At 29.5% G+C, this 20543-nt stretch overlaps 1 protein-coding gene across 1 annotated transcript; it reads left to right on the top strand.

Annotated features, from left to right (window-relative positions):
* The first annotated feature begins 6584 nt into the window (after positions 1 to 6584).
* LOC111623227 (peptide transporter family 2-like) lies at positions 6585 to 19972 on the top strand. Its single transcript, XM_023365723.1, has 15 exons — positions 6585 to 6621; positions 7924 to 8004; positions 8225 to 8307; positions 10466 to 10546; positions 10620 to 10709; positions 13122 to 13166; positions 13368 to 13489; positions 14139 to 14220; positions 14849 to 14959; positions 15789 to 15947; positions 16940 to 17076; positions 17296 to 17359; positions 17426 to 17554; positions 17634 to 17741; positions 19805 to 19972. The coding sequence occupies exons 1-15, from the start codon at positions 6585 to 6587 to the stop codon at positions 19940 to 19942; spliced, it is 1467 nt and encodes a 488-aa protein (XP_023221491.1). The 3' UTR covers positions 19943 to 19972.
* The last annotated feature ends 571 nt before the right edge of the window (positions 19973 to 20543 follow it).

The following is a 20543-nucleotide window of genomic DNA, read 5'->3' as shown; positions in this document are numbered from 1 at the left end:
CCTTCCAAGGCATCTCCTAGGCAGATAGCCTAGTGTTGCATTGCCATAACTAAACAAACAATATTTACGAGAACATACTTCCCACGTATTTTTATTAATCTGTTACCAAAATTTAAAGACTTTATTCACGTAAAAATACTAAAATAATTCTTTTATAAGATTTTTTTATTTAACTCGTAAGATGTCAGTGTTTCACCAGCACTGAAGTGGAAAAGCCATTCGAAACTTTGTATGCAGAGCAACAGACTTCTACGACAAGGTTTCTTCAATCTGGTGAAGCGATACGAACCATATGACAGTCCCCATTTATATCGATGCATCAATCTACCTCTCTGCGACCCGGAATCAAATCCGGACTCGGCTCATTATTCGGGCCCATTATGAGTTGGGTCGAGTTCACAAAGAACCTTGTTGGTGCTCACAGAATAGAAAAAGTTAAACACGAGAACGGAGTTAAATAGATGAAAGTCGAGACCAGGAAAGTTTAGGGCAGAAGGCCCAGATTAACTAACTATATAGGTATTTCCGGTTTGCACCGGAAGTCACGTTATTTCGATTCAAAATTCCCCCAAACGGAATCGGATAAATAACCGGTACGACTCTATTGCTAACAGGAAAAGTATGATGTACAGGGGCAGAACACTACTATACTCCACACCGACACCGACAAGTGTTATATGCTACCTGTCCCAGTAAAGGTGTATTTGCACATCTATTTCGCGCTATATCATTCTCATTAATTCGGTGAATATAATATATATTTTTTAATTATATCCTTTTTTGTAAGAATTATATTTAGTTAATTTTTTCCCAATAGATGGAGCTGCATGTAAAACCAGCAATCAAATGTAGACAGAAATTAATTAATCGATATTTTCGGGTGGGATGTACGACATTATCCAAGTTTGAAGTGTTTACACGTAACTGCCGTAGCAATTGATCGAATGGCCTAGGAGTGTATAGCGAACAAACATCCAAACAAACAAACATTCTTATTTTTACCATCCGAATATCGCGATAAACGTGACACTGGTAAGCTGAAATAGCCAAACTCTTTTATATGGTTTTCGTTTTAATGTTTGTTATATTTGATTTATATAACTACAAAGGTTATCTTACGAAAGGATTTATTACACCGAATGACCAATCTAACACTTTTAAAAATTATTTATTCCTCTATTGTACACAATTTAAAGAATTTTTAAAATGTGATATGAGTGGGCGCTCGATGTGATAAACTCTTACGTAAGCTTTATGGTATACATTATAACCTTTGTAAGTTTAAATCAACTACTGTAATATAATACGATAGAAAGGTTAGAAATACGAAATAACCTTAACGTTTGTTTTTATTTTTTGCTAGGGCAATGCCGGTCTTACCTGCTATATATATAAGGATGTTTGTTTGTTTTTTCGCTATGTACGCTTGTGCCGTTCCACCAATTGCTACAAAACTTGACAGTTATCACATACAGTCGATCCCCCTATAAACGGTAGATACGTTCCGTTCTTTATGAATCAATTTTGTAGGAATCATAGTTTACGGACTACGGCTGTTTGAAAGGTTTTCTTCCATAAAATTAATCGATTCTAGACTAATCCGACTCAACATTTCCAAAATACGTATATTTTTTTGGAAATAATCCGTATAAACTACGCTATAAACAAAAAATTGTAGGATTACTCACCGAGTGTGCACCATTCGACATCGCTGTTGCTCAAGCTTGTTTTCGTCACGGAACAGCACAGCAATCAATCAATCAATCAATCGTTTTTATTAGGTGCTCGAGGCACATACTCAGCACCGCAAGAGCACAGCTGAGAAAAATTATATACATTTACAATAGTACATATTAACAGTGTATACAAAACTGTCAGTTAAATACAAAATATTACAGAGAGAATAATCAATACATTAATAACATTAATACAGAATAACAATGAAATATTATTAAAGAATAGCAATGTATACAGAGTTATCATATGTAGAAAATATTGCAGACAGAGTATTTAGAACTTAATAACTAACATAAGAAAAATAAACTTAATAACTAAAATTAAAGCTAAGAGAAAGTTCAATGAAATAATATAGAGGAAAAGTGTGCAGAGAAAACACCGGGAGTAACTCCATATTCTCTTGAAATAAGACCATTATGGAGGTACCGCAAAACTCCTTGGAGTAAACTTGTCCATAAGGGCCTCCAAGACATCTTGAGTACTTGTAGAACAAGTTTTGCAGAACAAGTCTTGCAGGACAGAACCGCCAGGAATAACTCCATATTCTCTTGAAATTAGTCTGTCAGGGAGGAACCACAAATACTCCTCAGAGTAAACTTGTCCATAAGGATCTCCAAGACACCTAGAGTACAGGAGTACTTACCGAACACAAAATGAACCAAATACAGTCGACCCCCCTATAACACTGTTGATAATTCTATTTTATATGAATTCCATGTTGTATGAGTAACTTAGATTTTACAAATACATGTGCCGGGCTGTGAACGGCTCACATATTTGTAAAATCTAAGTGATTCGTACAGCATGTAATTCATATAAAGCGGAATTATCAACAGTGTCATGGAGGGTTCGACTGTACAGATTTAATTGTCATGATGACTGCAGTAGGTCAGCCAATTAACAACTGGATAGATTTAAAAGTTAAATATTTATAGTCAAACCAGAGAAGTCAATGAGCAGCCAATGAGGGTTTTGACACTAACCAATCAGGATATGAATTTATCAAAGCCTACATAGTAAGAGAGATGATAAAAAATATTTTATTGAAGAATTAATAAACAAAGTGAGACATTCATGGATTTATGACTTCTTTTAGATAGAAAACTTGAAAGCTAACAATGATTGTCTGGTGCTTGATATTGAGTATTGCATTTTGGTTGGTCATAACAAATCAGCCCCACTGACAAATAGCATATTCAGTGCAAATACTTTTGTTATCATTTGGTCCAATTAAGAGATTGATCCATGCAATCAACAGTAGCATGAAATTGTCCTCAGTGTTGTTTGTCTGATTTGTCGTTCATCACTGACTCCAAAGGTAGTTGGCTAATTATTGTTATTTAAATTAAATGTTGCAATAACTGGAAATGCCTTACCCTACAAAACAGAATTTTCATAAAAAAGTTACATAAAGAATAAGTGAACAAAAATTAAAATGACAATTTACACAAAATATCTTGAACCTTCTGTGCCTACAAACTTTTTAATGACTTTAGTGACAATCATCAGGTCTATTTAACAAAGAATGATCCATAAAACTCTAAGATATTCAAGTTCTATGAATCCTTTAAGGCATTTATCTTGAAAGATTGGATTAGCCAAAAACTTTTTATTTATTTCAAACATATGAATTGAGGATTATCCCTCAATTCATATGTTTAAGATTTAAGTGTTTTTTGTAACATGTAGCAAACAAGCACCCACTTGCACAAACAATAACAAACATGACCAGCTCATGGCATCAGCAAACTTTTTGCTCTACTTCTCACAAGTACACTTTTTATTTCATCACCCAATATTTCATCTAAATATGGCATTAAATAAAATTATTGTTTTCATAAAAATTTTATGCCCTCTATAATCTATATATATAATTAAGACGGGTTGATAATAATAATAATCACAAATCTTCTAATCTAAATACTGGTATTTTGAACAATCTCGTACTTACTAAACCTTTATTGTCCAGTACTTCTTAACTATTGTTTTCGGCCTCGGTTGAGGTCTGCTTCAGGTTAAAAGAACAATCGGATTCCACTCTTAAAACAAACATTTCAAGAAAATGATGACAATATGTAACACGCGCATAAGTTCGGATATATTTTAAAACGAAACATTTGTTTTAAGAGTGGAATCCGATTGTTCTTTTAACCTAAAGCAGACCTCAACGGAGGCCAAAAACAATAGTTAAGAAGTACCGGACAATAAAGGTTTAGTAAGTACAANTTAATCTTCAAAATATTTATAACTATATTTTTTATATCTACTTTATATTCTACAATATTTAAATTACAATAATTACTGCACATATTGGTCTTCACTGAAGTAGACCTTAAGGTGACTGCAAATTCAAGTTTGTATTTATGAAATTGCAAAACCAACACATCATCACACCCCAAAATCTTAGCCTTTCTTTTTAATGATGATAACAGCACAACCAAATGTGCTAAATGTACAATACACAAAAACTTTTTACAGATGACAAAGTGTGTACAAGACACAAGAGCTGCGTCTTCAGAGGTCTTAGAAAAATAGACTACCACCTCTGCTGCATAAAAGAAAAATAATGGGATAATGTGATGTTTCATATATCACATACATGACATGAGGTTGATTTGAAGGGTGAGACTTAAATAATACAGCAGACAGTGCTTTAATGCAAACTGACAATATTAAAACTAAAACAATGTATGTATATTACAATGAATAAGATATAATAACAATAGAGTTTAAAGTTGATAATATTGCCAAACTGTCCTATAGCTTTCTTTTTTCTTAAAAAAATCTCCAGATACCAATAAATATTTTCAAATGTCAAATTTTGGAGATTGCATTATTAAAATTGGTGTCATCCTGCAGAAACTGAAATAATTTTTATCAAATCTTTTCTTTCTTGTTAAATACAGATTCAACTAATAGCCTTATAGCTTTATTGCACTGGAGGCATGCAATGGCCCTGTAAAATCTATTTTTTTTTCTTTTGGTATACTTTCATCACCATGGAAGTACTTAAAAAGCTAAGTAATTTTACATTCAGTTAATAAAGATATACAATTTATACATGCAATATAGTCTTATGACAATTGTTTTTGTACATAGAAAAAAATACAATTCTCTTATAATCATATTATGTTATTTTCTGACATTAAACATCTCAATTAATGTCAAGAAGAAACAAACAAACAAACAAACAAACTTTTTGGCATCATTCTATACATAATGTGCTTAGAAAACATCATTTGTTGTTATTTCAACATAGGATATCAATTAAAACAAAACTTTAAAAATTTACGTTACATTAGACTATATTATGTAGTCATTATTATTAAAACACAATTTCTATAGAAATGACTAAAAATATTTTATATATTTTAAATGTAAATTAGAATTGAATTACCTGAGACATCTTAAAGTAACAAATATGATAATCAGGGAAATTTAACAAATATGTAGAACTAATAGCAATTGTACAAGTACACTTAAAAAAGAAAAATTACAATTGGAATGAGTAGTGATATAATATCTGAAATTAACAATATCATTAATTTGATTCTAATTAAAACATTCATGAATAAAACTCTTCAAAAACCATTTTTACAATAAAAGAATCAATACAAGAATTTCACTGTGATAATATAATTTAACAATAATCTATACGAATAAAATATCTGACTGCTGTTAATGACCGAATATCTCTTCAACTAAGCCAATACTCCAATTCCACACAATCAAAATAATCAATCTGCATAATCCCCATGTTTTTATATAAAAATTTAAGGAACTATTTTCAATGGGAAGCATTCATGCTTAGATTATGGCCATTCAAGATTTTGATAATTACCACAAATTGTTACAATACATAAATTTTTCTATAAGTCTACACAAAATGTGGAAAATAGTTTTGTACTATAAAGTAGTTTGTTTGAAACTACTGTAAAAATATTTTTAGTTGAATTAAGTTTTTCGAATATCTTATTGCTTGATAATAAGTGATAGATACATACTGTTTACATATTTGTATAATATATAATATATTTTGCAAATATTTAAAGAATATTATAAATACCAAATATAAAACAGATACCTCATACTCAAATTAATAAAATGTGACTAGTTGTAATATTAAAGTAAAATATAGTATATGTGACATTTAACAATATATAGAAGAAAAATAATCATCAAATTAGTTATAGACATTATAAAATCCTAAAAACTTTTTAATTTAATTTTATTCTCTGTTTTAAAACATATAATCCTCTCTCAAACAATGACAATATGACTATGACTATAATGCAGATTCCTCAACTATAATGTATATTTCTCATGCTCTTATTTTGCAAAATAAATGCAGAATAAAAAGAATTATTTCTAGAATTCTATTTTCATATTTTCTATATGAACAGTAACAATAGATAAGATAAGACATGTACCAAAACTAGAAAAGTTGTTCATGATTTTGGAGAATGAAAATCAATTTAATAATTAATCAAATTGTCTTTTTGTTGCTTTTAGCACATTAATAACAAAAAAAAAATAAAATAAAAGGCACTTAATTTTTTTTTTCATTTATATGGTATAATATAATGGCTTCCAAACTTTCTTTATAATAGTAAATATTCTTTTCAAACAGATAGTCTGCCATTAACATAGCATTTTAGATTATTAAATTTTACATTTAAGGAAAATTATTATTAATAATCTATGTAGAAACAATGAATTTTTGTGCACAAAATAATTAAAATACACTGCAATATACTCTTGTAATCTTAACTGAGTGAGAACTAAAAACCTGGTGAGAAATTATGCAAGAGTTTCATCAATTAGACAATCAAACATAAAATATAACCATGTTAAATTCTTCTCAACTGAACCAAACAGAAATTGGTAATTTTTTCTGTTTAAAACTATTCCTTAAATGATCCAACAGTGAAACAATTTTTAATAAAATCACTATTTTCAAAATCTGAACTACCATTAATTCAAATAGCATTAATTAATTCAGATTACTAAGAGTGCACAGTATATTTAAATTTTAAAAAATACATTAACTATATTTTTTTATCATCAATCATTTTTCAACAAATCTTTCTATGAAATATCATCAAAGTAGTTTGAAAACCATTGGTATAAAATATTTTAAAAAAGTATCATCTAAGAAATAAGTTACATTTTAATACTTCAATATAGAATTAAATGCCTCCATGGACAATGAATATAAAAAGCCATATCAAAACTCTCTCAAATTCACTGTTTCTTTCATAGATTTTTATCACAAATCTCTTTGGTAAAACAATAAAAAAACTGATTAATGAATATTTGAATTCTTAGATGACAGATTTTAAATAGCAAAAATAAAATTAGTGATTATTTTATTGATGCATTGCATAAGAAGTATGCTTACTTGGTTTTTCTTGCATTAATGCAACTTCCATGCATAGCATGTTTCATATAATGATATGAATGATGATATACTGGTCTCCTTGCATATATATATTTGCTGATGGAGCCATATATATAATATTTCAAATTTATAATCATAAAGGAAAAATGGCTATGAGATGATTCTTCTTTATGTTAAAATATATCTATATATATGTATATATATGTATATATATATATATATATATAATATTTTTTATTGAAAGTGGAAGGCCTTTTATTCATTTTAAATCTGATCATCATAAGAATATGAGGTTTACCAGGCATAATACAGATAATTGAGACTGATTTGAAATTCTTTTGTTGTGAAATTCAATAACTGTGCAGAAAGTCTTTTGATAAAATAGCATAGAATAAAAAATATTCACTTAGTTTCGTAAGATGTGGTTTGATGAAGAACCATCACAGTGTTAAGAAAGAGAAGCTCAGATGATCTTTGATTATATAATCTTTTTTCCTTTTAACTTGTCAATCAGATGACATATCTTCAGTGCAGGACCAAGTTTTAAACCCATGTATTTCATCATCATATCACTATTTNAGGATTTCACTTTACCGAGTGCCTAGTAGGTAATTTGCAGATTACCTAGATACTCTGCACATAGGTAATTTGAGAAATGGAATAATTTTCGCAGCTTTAACGGATCACCCTAGTTAATTCGCAGATTAGCTAGGTAATCCGCACATTAACGGATTTCGAACTTTAGCGGTAACATATATATATTATTTTTAATATTTTGTATTCAGCCAAAGTTCATTGTTTTGAAGAATCGACTTGTTATCCTTTAGCCTTTGGATTTAATTTGATTATACTAGCATTAGCATTAGGTGAGTTAATTACCTCGTACATTCGTACGCGTGATTAAGATACGCATTAAAGTTTTATTTTACTTATAATAAAATATTTAAAAACGTGGCTATTTGTAGGTGAAACTAATTAAAATATTTAAAATCTAAAAATATCAACACAGCATAATCAAGGAACTACATTAGTTTAAATAAATATATAAAGTAATCATTTTAATAATTTATATCATGTTCTTTTTAGTTTGTTTTCTGATTGGACATCCTATGTATAAAATGAATCCTCCTTCTGGCACCGTACTATCAAAGGGAGTTAAATGCACAATAGTAAGTACTGTATATCTTTTTTTAGTTAGCGGAATAAATTTACGTTTTAGAATAAAATCAATAAACTAAATCCGAATCTCTCTCTCTCTGTGTGTTCATTCTCAATCTAGAGAGAAGTTCCACTTCGTAGAAGTGTAAACTGTAGGGAGATTGAGTAATTTTGAAATCTATATTCATTCTGTTTTCTATGTTCATTCAATTTCAACTGTTGTGAAATTGAATGAACATAGAGAACAGAATGAACATAGATTCTGTTGTGAGATTCAATAAACACTTTTGTATGTTCATTCAATTGTTTGAGTAAACATACAAGTGTTACAATTTAAAACATACAGATTACAATTCAATTCAATTGTAATCTGTATGTATACTCCCCACATCTGTTCAGCATCTGTTTCAAGGTTAAGTGAAAACGATGTCAATCCACCCCTCATGTAGCTTCAGTCCCACGTTGTTATTAATTCTGATGTCTTCCTGTATTTTCAGAATTTCTAGGTGTTCCTGTAGTATTCTTTTTAGTTGATTGTTTTCTGTCATAACACACTTGATGCTATCTTTTAAAACTTCACAACTTTCAGTGTTGCAATCTTATGCCACTGATGATGATATCGAATTATTTTTAATGGCATATATATGTTCTTTAATCCTTGTCTTTAATTTTCTACTAGTTTCCCCTATGTATTTTTTATGTGAACAACTGTAATCAAAAAACACATACGTGGACTGAAGCTACATGATTGACATCGTTTTCACTTAACCTTGAAACAGATGCTGAACAGATGTGGGGAGTATAGTCGCATCACTTTGTAAAAATGCAGTGTGACAGAGCAGTTGACTTCACAAAGTCTTATATCAATAGATCAGATGTATTTTGTTTGTGTTAAAACCTGGAGACCAATTGGTTTTAATTAATAAGAGTAAGTTCATTGTTAGCTTCCTTCCCTCTTTTTTGGTGTTTTTTGTGTTTTTTAATATACTTAACGATATTTATTATTAATAGTGTAACCGTCTACCAGAATTTGAAAAATGTAGGAGAAACTAAGACATTTACTAGTCCCAGATAATATGTTATACCACATTGTCATTGTATTCTAATTTATACTTGATATTTTAGTTTGTAGTGTATGGGTTACATTGAGAAATTGTAAATACAGTGCACTGCATATGTTGGTTATCCCGTTGTATTGGCAGGTTATTGGTATTGTATTTGTTACGGTATTACCATGTGTTTGTAAGCTGATGAAGGTCCTTGTACCCGAAATGCATACTTACCTAAATTTGAAATGTGATTATTAAAGACCAACCCTTTTTTTTTTATAAAAGTTCTGGTTCTTCTTTCTGTCGCCTTGGTGTGATAAGCCCTGCAAATTGTTATACTCTATTTATTAGGTTATCTAATTCTGTCTACTTTAATATTGTTATTACTTTGAATTTTTCTAAAGGTGTTGTCTGCGTAGGTAAAAGAATTGATCTTCCAGCAGTCTATTAGGACACATGAACAGGAAGCAGCTGATTGGAACATTATCAAAAATTCTCATATGATTATATAGAGAAGCCTCATATACATTGCAGATTCAGAAAACACTCAAATGTCCGGTACAATGATTTGTCGTTTTGTCAATGCATTGGCGTGTTAGGGTGCGACTATGCAGACGCAAATTTAGAGCGAGAGATTTAGTTTTCGCAAAGGAAAACCATGCACAAACGAGAAGCGAGAAATAACGCTAGCGAGAGCGAATTTCTGATTCTCGCAAATATCTGACAGGTTTTGATATTTATCGCGTCTCGCCTCTTCTCGCCACATATTCTCGCTCGCTCGCGTCTGCATAGTCGCACCCTTACTCCCGTTTAATAGACGCCGTATACATAAAAATACATTGTTTTTGTGTGTTTTACATAAATGTAGGCTTTGATCTTGCTATCTATTGACTACTCCATCGTTTAGTTATGTCTCACAATCAGGTATATTCTTCGATATTGCATGGCACCCACTTCACAACAGTAATGAAGAATGCAGCACTTCTACTCTTTTTACGTTTTCTGTAGTAAGTTCGTAATTGCTGCAGTATATTGATATTCAAACAGTTTAATTCCTAATAAGTAGATAAAAGCCCGTGCAAAATGTTTTTACACGTTACATACTGTTTTCTTTCTATAGCATGCAGTCGTAAGGAAGATTAGACTGAGGAAAGTGGTAATCAAGGAGCATTGGTTGGATTATGCGGATGATAAATTTGATGTGAGCTATTTTTTTCTTACAAATTCAATTCATCTGTTCAATATATGATTATTCTTCACAATTCATATTTCAGGCGCAATTAATCTTCGATATTAAAATACTACTTCGAGTTGTATTGATATATCTACTCCTACCGATGATTTTGGCTCTTTTCTTTTTAAGGGTAATTTTTTTAATAATATATATATATATAACATATTTAAAATTTTGTAAATTTTGTATATATTTTCTGTANTGTAAATTAGGTACCGTAAGTCTAATACAGTACTGTAATTTTATACATTTCGTGTGAAAGAAACATTCCTTATTTAACGGCGATTAAAATTATTTATATTAATGATGTCTCCGAAGTTCAACAAAGTTTTCGCAGAAAAATAACATCAGAAATCGCAACCGCGGTTTGCTGAGCTGTTCCGTGACGAAAATAAGCTTGAGCAACGGAGATTGTCGAATGGTGCACACTCGGTAAGTAATCCTACAATTTTTTGTTTATAGCGTAGTTTATACAGATTATTTCCAAAAAAATATATACGCATTTTGGAAATGTTGAGTCGGATTAATCTAGAATCGATTAATTTTATGGAAGAAAACTTTTCAAACAGCCATAGTCCGTAAAGTGCATATGTGTCGGGCTGTGATTGGCAAGGACTCGTAAGAAATCGATTCATAAAGGACGAAACGTATCTACCGTCTTATAGGGGGGTCGACTGTATTTAACTAAGTGATGCTAACTTATTTATTTGCTAAATATCAATTTTTAAAATAATTTTGTTATTTTAAATATGTTTTTAAATAAAATACTGTATATTCTATTATCAAGCAATACCAGAGTTTAGTAAATTTATAAAATATTATTCAAACTGTCATAGATTAGACATTGTCAATGATTTTAAAATTATCAATAATGAAATTAATGAAAACATTAGTATTAATTAGTTATTAGATCCATATTTAATATAAATTTTTGATACTTTTGAGTGATGTTCTAAAGTTAACTTTTCTCTATTGAAGATAACTGTTATATCTTGTTATTTGATAGCTTTTAATACCTCAAAAGCATATGGATAGTCTTATATTATGTGAGTAATCAATCTTCTTTGTGAAAGGTTTGACAAAATGAAGAGCCACAGTATTCCAAATTAATTAAATTTACATTTAATTTCCAATTATTTAATATTTACACAAGATGATAGTTTCAACTACCTTAATTTCAAATTCAGGATGAACTCAAAAACTGAAAATGTCTCTATTAATTTAAATTAGTACATTATAAATTAATTTTGTGCTCTAATAAAAATTTCTTTAACTTGTACTATTAAGCAAATATCTTTTATGTGAGCAGTATTTTTAAAAGCATGTTAATAACTAAATTATTACAATTTAGATAGTAAAATGTTCAACTTGATACAAATTTTAAGGAAATTCTATTTTAAATTAAATTCTGCAGCTTATATGAATTGAAATGAAGCGATTGAAAATATATGAAATGCTTACTGACCAATGTTGACAGAGGGAAAACAACAAAACAGTCAAAGTCTTTTTCTCTTTTGTATACAAATCAAATCTCTGACTACTAAAATTAATAGTAGTAACCAAACTTGACCAAGGACAATTTATGTAATTTATTTTTCAATATTTTGATACAACTTTAAACTGGAAATAAATATTTANAAATTTTGTATATATTTTCTGTATTTTACTTTGTTAATCTCGTCCCTTTTGGAATGAGGTTAACAGCACCAATAAAATAAGGAGAGTTCGAGTGAGGACCCGAAAGTGAACGGACGTGTTATTTTATGGTCTCCAATTTTCTTTGTCTTGTTCAACCTACACTCGACCTTACGACTACGACTGCAAAATAATACGACATATATATATATATATTTTACACGTGGTGTATTAACAGTTCAGAAACTATTGGGGCAAATCTCAACCAAATTTCATATACTGGAGAGTGCGGCTAAAGAAAAAGTTTTATATTCTTTTATTCCTGTTATGTTTTATTTTTCAATTGTTTTGAATAGCAGCATGTTTCAGCTTTCTGAAATAATAAGTTGTTAAGAAAACGGATATACTGCATTTTATTTCAAAAACAATGAAGGATGTAAGTGATGCAACAAGCCTATGAAACGAGGCAAATTGCATTATTTTTTGGCATGTTTAATAAATATTTATTCATTTTCGTCGTACAATCAGCACGTACATAATTGTTTTGCTTTACAATTTACTCGAACAATCGGTGGAACACGATAGGTACACAAGAACACAGGTTCTTGTGTACCTGTCACCTACCGTAACATATTGAGTAACTTTATACCACTCTTTTATTCCAAAGTTGATTAGAAAACGTACGTAATATGCGTCTTAAGGAAACAATAGCGCCAATGACGCCCTAGTTGATGAATGTTGAAGTGAAATTACTTTTTAAAAAAATCGAAACTGAGGCCAGTATATGTAAACCAAATTTGATTGATGATTTTCTAAGTAGTTTTTTTACACAGAGCTCTCAACACCTATTATTTGATTATATATATTTTCATTAGATTCTCATTACATATATTTTTGTTTTCTTAAGTTTTCTAGTTTCATACTGCAAGCAACCAAGCTAAACAATCGAGTTGTAAGTAATTTAAAAATTATGCCACTTTTATTAGATTTAAATATTAACAGAAAAATTCTGTAGTGGATAAATGTCATTATTTAATTGTACTTATTGAAAACGTATTATATACATATTTCTAAGTAATGTTTTAAATTCTGATCAATATAAATACATTATTACATCCAGCAAATTGATAACATTGATTAATAACTTTTTTAGTTAGGATTTGAGATTGAAGCGGATCAAATTCAAGTACTAGTTCCATTGTTAAGCATTTCATTAATCCCTATTCTCGAGTACATCGTATATCCTATCTTCAATAAATGTAATTTGTTAACAAGGTAAAGGAGCAATTCTTTAACTAATTTTGATTATTTACTTGATATACAGTGAACCCTGCTGACGTGACCACTAAAAGGATCAGCTCAAAGTTGTCACCTTACACAGGTGATCAAATTAAGCAGGTTTCAAGATTGAAACCTGCTTAATTTAAGGTCAAAATCTTGAAAAACAACAAAAATTTTAAGGGGATCAATTGAAAAGAATATTTTCTATATATGAGGGACAATGGAAGAAAAGATTGGAAACTCCTGATGTATACAATATAAAGAAGTCAAGATTTTGTCTGGTCTATACCTACATTAATTACTTTGTTTTTGTTTGAAACAAAAACAAAGTAATTAATGTAGGTATAATGAAATGGAAAAATGAAATATATGAATTAAAACTTCATTTATTATTAAGATCTTGTATATTGAGAAATGAAAATGTACGTATTCATAAAAATACCTTTCAAATACATTACTTTTAAAATGTTTTCGCTTCTAGCAGTTTTTAGAATCCTTTCCCGCATCCTTTACATAGCCTAAATATAAATTTAGGGATCAATTTGGTTATTAGTTACTATTACGAGTGGTCTAAATACGGGAATTTAAATTTGACCACACAGTTTAATGCATTAAATAACTTCTAATTTAATTTCATTATTAGTTCCTTGCAGAAAATCATTGTGGGAGGCAGTTTAATGGCATTATCATATTTAATTGCAGCTTATCTACAGTTGTCATTAGAGGTATGATATTTCCTTCACTTAATTTCTTTTCCTTGTACGTTCAATAAAATTTATTTAGTAACTTTTAGGAAAACATACTCAATAAGACGTAGTCTTTTATATAGGGACATGCATTTTGTGCATTTTTGCCCTTCTTCAGTCCAATTTCTTAAGAAGTTCCAACTTAACTCACATTCAACGCAATGTCTTGTATTGAAAGCGAAGTAAAATTGTAAACAAACGAGTAATTATTTATTGTGACATTGTCACAATGACGGGCGACAATGTTTTTAGATGTCGATGCACAATGCTCTTGATTTTAGGAGTGTCTCGCCTCTCTACATCATACTTTTCCTATTAACAAGAGTTTCGTGCAGGTCATCTATCTAATTCTCTTCTGGAGAAAATTCTTGAATTGAAACAACATAATTTCCGGTATAAATCGGAAGTTAATGTATAGGTAATCGGGATCTCTGGCTCTGATCTTTCCATTTCTGGTCTTGACTTTCATCTATCAAATTCTTTAATTTATTCTAAAATAAATTTAATAAATTTATAGTATATTTATGATTAATAAACATTTAATAAACATTAGTTTATAGAAAGCTTATTCATTAAATAGATAAATAAAAATTAATATTTTTTTCAGAAACATCTATTAAACTGTGATGCCAAGTATCGCCTTACTATCGTAAATTACACTCCGTGTGACGTAAGTGTAGAAACTCCAATTAATTCATTGGCTACGAATGATAATCAGGTAATTTTTTAACTGTAACGATCAATAACTTAATATAAATAATTAAAAGCATTTGCAACGTTTAAACCGAAAAGTTTATTCATATCAATATTTATAATCACTGAAATAGAATAAATACTGTATCGTGTGAGAAATAATTCTTCAGGGTATTAATAGAGAAAGACTTCAGATTAATTTCAAATTTCTCACGGAACACAATTACTAGTCAATGCTAATTTTTGGGTAGAACAATATTCAAATTATACCTGATTAACTTTAAGGAAATAATGCACCAAAATCGACTCAGATTTTAGAATTTATACTTTTGGATAAAGATAATTAATTCAGTCGCTGCAGTCGTTCAGATAAGAGTAGGAATAATACAAAAGAATACATTGAAATTAATATTCTCAACATATTCACTCTAATGTACGTTAAAGTGTACATTGGAATATTCATTCTAATGAATTCGTTAATGTAACGACATAAAAATACATTGGAATGAATGTCGTTACATTAATACGTAGCTGTAATATAGTAATCATCTTGTTTAAATGTCGTAATGTCGTAAAAAGGTATTCATTTAATGTCTTCTGAAGCAGCTTAAAGCATTTTATATGTGGTTACATTAAAACTGCTATTTGATGTAACGACATATAAAATGCTTTAAGCTGTTCGATGTTTCGCAACAAGCTGCATTTAACTATATATTTATCATCCAAAACTACATAAAATACTATATATACACTAAATTCAATAAATAATTTTCAAATAAAATTATAAAATGAAAGCAGTTGTAATGAATAAATATTTTCTTTTAACAAAAATACAATTTTTTAAATATATTTAGGTTAAAGAAAAAATTACTGAAGATGATTTCGTTCGTGGTTTAAATATAATTGCCACCAACTGTACGCTACAGGAAGAAAAAATAAATTTCCATTTATATAGCAACATCTCAGAAACAACAGTTATTTTCAATATTCGTGGAATTAATCCAACTATAAATGTAAATATTATTGTTTTCTCAATTACTTAAAATATTACGTTTATGAAGTAAAACTCGCTACATTAGGATATAATAGGATGTAGATGATAGGAAGGCAGGCATTGGCAGTTATAAGAAGTGAAATTTCGCATATTTTCCTTGATAGTAACAATTAATAATTTAAAATATGTTGTAAATTTAGACAGAGAGATTAATGGATGAGTCTTAATGAATTATATATTTTATTTCATAGTAAAGCCGAGTTAATCGTCAACTCCAACTGTTAGTTCTCTAAGGTGGCTTTACGCAGCAGATCGTTACTGCATTTATTCCAAAACAAAATAAAATTACACCAAAAAAGCAATGCGTATATTCTACAGAGAAATTCCAAATTGAGAGAAATTGTACAAATTCTATCCTAGTGGATGGGGAATATTGCCAGTCTACTTATGCACAATTCTATAAGGAATTGTGCATAAGTAGACTGTAAGAAATTAAAGGAATATTTACAGTCCACTAGGACTGTAAATATTCCTTTAATTTACAGTCCACTAGGACTGTAAATATTCCTTTAATTTCTTACGGGGAATATTTACAGTCCACTAGGACTGTAAATATTCCCGTCTACTAGGACATTTACAATTCTGTAAGGAATTGTGCTTTAATAAATTTAAAATAAAACCTAGATTTAAAACCTAGAAGAAAAAAACTCTGCAAATATAATCACTGGTCTACAATTTTTTAAATTGCAGCCCAAGTATCTAAACTTGGACATTATATGACTATTCGAACGACTCAACCAGATAGTCTGTCTTTTATTCCATTATTTTAAGGTGAATATCAATCCTAAAAACCTGGAGTTTGCGCTTATGAAATTAGTTATGCGATTAGTTGTAAAATTTCGAATTAATATAATTAAATTTTGCATTCTATTAATAAATTTTATTAATTTTATTTAATTTTTGAATTTTATAAATTTTATTAGACTAATTGTTTTTAATAATACTTTAAAGACGAAAGTTTTACCTGTACCCCAAATCAATATTAAATACGGAATGAACGTATCTTTGGATAATTCACCTCTTCTGTTAAAAAATAAGACGTCAATAAGAAATTCTCACATGACAGACAGATATACAGACGTTATGAAGTAAGTTTAAATATTATTTTCCAAACTCTCTTCAATTCAAAATCAGCTTATTTATGTCGAATTTCTTGGGATAGTGTATATATTTTTACGTAAATTTGACTTCACTCTTAAAAATTTCTCATTGTAAAATTGTACATTATTATAATTGATATGTATATTACTAGTATTACATATTAATAATAATATCTTGAGTTTATTAATGCCTTTTCTTATATACAGCATTAATATTAAAAGTGGAAATATCTGCAAAGTTATAGCATTTGAAGATCAAAATGGAATGTTGGTAATAAAACTTTTAGCAATAATGAAAAATTTCAGAATAAAAAATGGCGTGTTTTATTTGTAATAGAAATGGCAACACGAAGATTTATTACAATGCAATTCTTTATCCATCTTGCTTCAAATACCTCAATACACTTTACTGGCAGCAGGAGAGGCTATGTTCTACATTAGTGCTATGGAATTTGGATATAGTGAAGTAATATAAATGGTTTTTTTAATATCATACATTTAAAAAACTAACCTGAAATTTCCATAACACATTTAACTGCTCGTAGGCTCCAACCAGTATGAAATCCATCATTCAATCATGTTTTTTCCTTGATTCGGCATTGGCGAATTTCATGATTCTTATTGTTCAGCAAATGAAATTCTTAGGTAAAGAGGTAAGTTTGTTTGGTTTTTGTTATTTTGACAGGAAACTTCTCTATTCTATGATTTAAAAACCATAATTTAAAATAAGAACTTTGTAGCTAATGGCATTTTATGCCATGTAATTTATAAATTTTTATAAAAACATAATTAAAATAAAACTATTATTTGTATAAATCTGACTATTCTACCTCCCTTGTAAGTTAAAATAGTTGTTTCCTGTACTTGGAATGCAGTTTGAAAAAATTACAGACATAAATTTCCACTGTCATCCATCTGTCTGTCGAACTTTAATCTCCAGGACAGTTTCACATAGATGAAAGTTGAGACGAGATATCGAAAACTTAAGAGAAGAAGACTCTAAGTGTATACAAACTTCTGTTCGTGAATGGAAGTCATGTAAATCGAATTTAAAAATTTTCCCTTGAATGGAGTTACATAAATAAATGGCACGACTCTATTGTTAACAGGAAAAGTATGAAGCACAGGGGCAAGACACTACAAATTTGAGGTGGGGAAGATATATTTTATATTAAATAAATTAAGAATATACAGTAGACCCCCCTATAACGCTTAGATACGTTCCACGCTAATCGAATTTTACGTTGTAGGAATGATTAAATACATGAGCCAATCGCAGCCCGATAGGTGGGAACTTTACGGACTAAGGCTGTTTGAAGGTTTTCTTCTATAAAATTAAACGATTCTAGACTAATTCCACTCAACATTTCCAAAACACGTATAATTTTTTGGGAGTAATCTGTATAAACTATGCTATAAACAAAAAATTATAGGATTACTTACCGAGTGTGCACCATTCGACTACGCCGTTGTTCAAAGCTTGTTATCGTTGCGGAACAGCACACGAAACGGCGGCCGCGATTTCTGATAAATAATTTTTCGCAGAAAAATAACTTGACCTTTGGAGACATCATTAATATAAATAATTTTTATGGCCGTTGAATAAAAAATGTTTCTTTCACAAAAAATGTATAAAATTAGTGCTGTATTAGACTTACGGTACCTAATTTACATACTGAACAGACGATAATAAACTCAACTTAGTACCTAAAATCTCCATAGCGCGGCGCCACGCTCGACGGCGGAAATTACGTATTTAATTATTATTATAATTAAATACAAGTTACAATAAGTTAATATATAATTATATATACAGTACCTAATTTATATATAATTAATATATAATTATATGTACAGTACCTAATTTATATATAATTTATATATAATACTAAACAGACGATAGCAAACTCAATTTAGCCGCTCCGTAGCGTGGCGCAGGGTCGGAGGAAAGTAGTTCGGCTGCTTATCCACTATCTGTCCAGACTCTATCAATCTTGTCGCGAAACGAGTCGGCGAAGACGTTTTAGGAGCTGCTTTATACGAATGTTGCAACAATTTTTTCGCTACGTTATAGGAATTGTCGTTATAGGAACGCACGTTATAGGGGGTCGACTGTAACTAAAAATTCTAGCCTGACATTGTGAACATATGCTTATCTGTATTTCCTATTTCACCACTGATTAAAAATTAATCGTTTAGTAGTAAATATAATTTATTTTTAATAAATTTCTGATGAATCACCATTAAAACTCAATAAGGACAAGCAATTATTTATTGTGACAGCGTTAGAATGACAATTTTTTACATTTCGTTGCACAATGCTTTCAATTTTAGTAGTGTCGCGCCCCTGTACATCATACTTTTCCTGTTAACAAGAAAGTCGTGCCAGTCATCTATCTAACTGTGTTCAGAAAATTTTGAATTAAAATAACGTGATTTCCGGTCTAAACCCTAAGCTCATACATAGTAAATCGTGGCACTTGACCTTAAGATTTCCATATGTGGTCTTGACATTTATCTGTATAACTCCGTCCTCGAGATTAAGAAAGGACAGAAACAAGTTTGTACTTTAATTAATTTATAAATAATTAAAGTTTGTCTTTTAATTTATAATGCTATCAAACATAAGTTACTTATTCATTATATAATTACTGTTATGTTTATCTTTAATAATTATTTAATAAATATATATTAATTTATATTCATTTCTTTGCAGTCTCATAAATTATTCATTTATTTTGGACTGGCTGTTTTAGATATTATGGTCTTAATACTTGTAGCTTATAAATATAAATATAGAAACTATGTTATACTATCTAAAACTCCGTCAACGAATGAAGATATTGTAAATTAATATTCAATCAATGTACAGTACTGTAATTCATTTCATAAGTCACTATTTAAACTGTTTTCGAATAGAATATTTAATTATAAATAGCTTATAAAATTTTACTGTCATTTATTTTGGATTATTTTACATGAATAAAAGTTTTATTAATAATATTCATTAGAATTCTACTTTTAGTAAGTTGTTTACAATGTTTAAAAGTATTGAAAGTATTATTTTAATAATTCCGCGATTCTAAAAATATTTCTATATCTAATTAAAGTATATACAACGTGTATACACAGTATATTTGGCATTCTGTTTTCATTCATTCACAAAATCAGCCATTTTTTTCTTTGGAAGCGCGAAAAATGAAACGGCGATTGAAACTTGCTTGGTCAATCGTGCATTAAGCACGTCATCGTGCTTAACGTGCATAAGCGCTGCACGCTAAACGCGAACCGATTTAGATAAATGACCGACACGGCTCTGTTGTTAAAGGAAAAATATGACGTACAGGGGCCATCACTTCTAAAAAAATTGAGAACATTGTGACTGACAAAAAGTTGCAGCTTGGCATTGTCACATTGCCAGGCTGTAACTTTTACGATTAATTATTGTGGCGATG

Source organism: Centruroides sculpturatus, unplaced genomic scaffold (assembly GCF_000671375.1).
Source record: "Centruroides sculpturatus isolate CEXI.00-Female unplaced genomic scaffold, Cexi_2.0 scaffold8, whole genome shotgun sequence".
NCBI lineage: Eukaryota > Metazoa > Arthropoda > Arachnida > Scorpiones > Buthidae > Centruroides > Centruroides sculpturatus.
This window is presented reverse-complemented; position numbering and strand designations above follow the sequence as displayed.

What these genes read in the sequence shown, in the direction of transcription:
- LOC111623227 (XM_023365723.1), top strand. Translation starts at nt 6,585, where the DNA reads ATGTTAAATTCTTCTCAACTGAACCAAACAGAAATTG. An exon ending in ACTGAACCAAACAGAAATTG is followed by an intron (nt 6,622 to 7,923) that starts GTAATTTTTTCT and finishes TTTTGTATTCAG; the next exon opens with CCAAAGTTCATTGTTTTGAA. An exon ending in CCAAGCTAAACAATCGAGTT is followed by an intron (nt 13,167 to 13,367) that starts GTAAGTAATTTA and finishes TAACTTTTTTAG; the next exon opens with TTAGGATTTGAGATTGAAGC.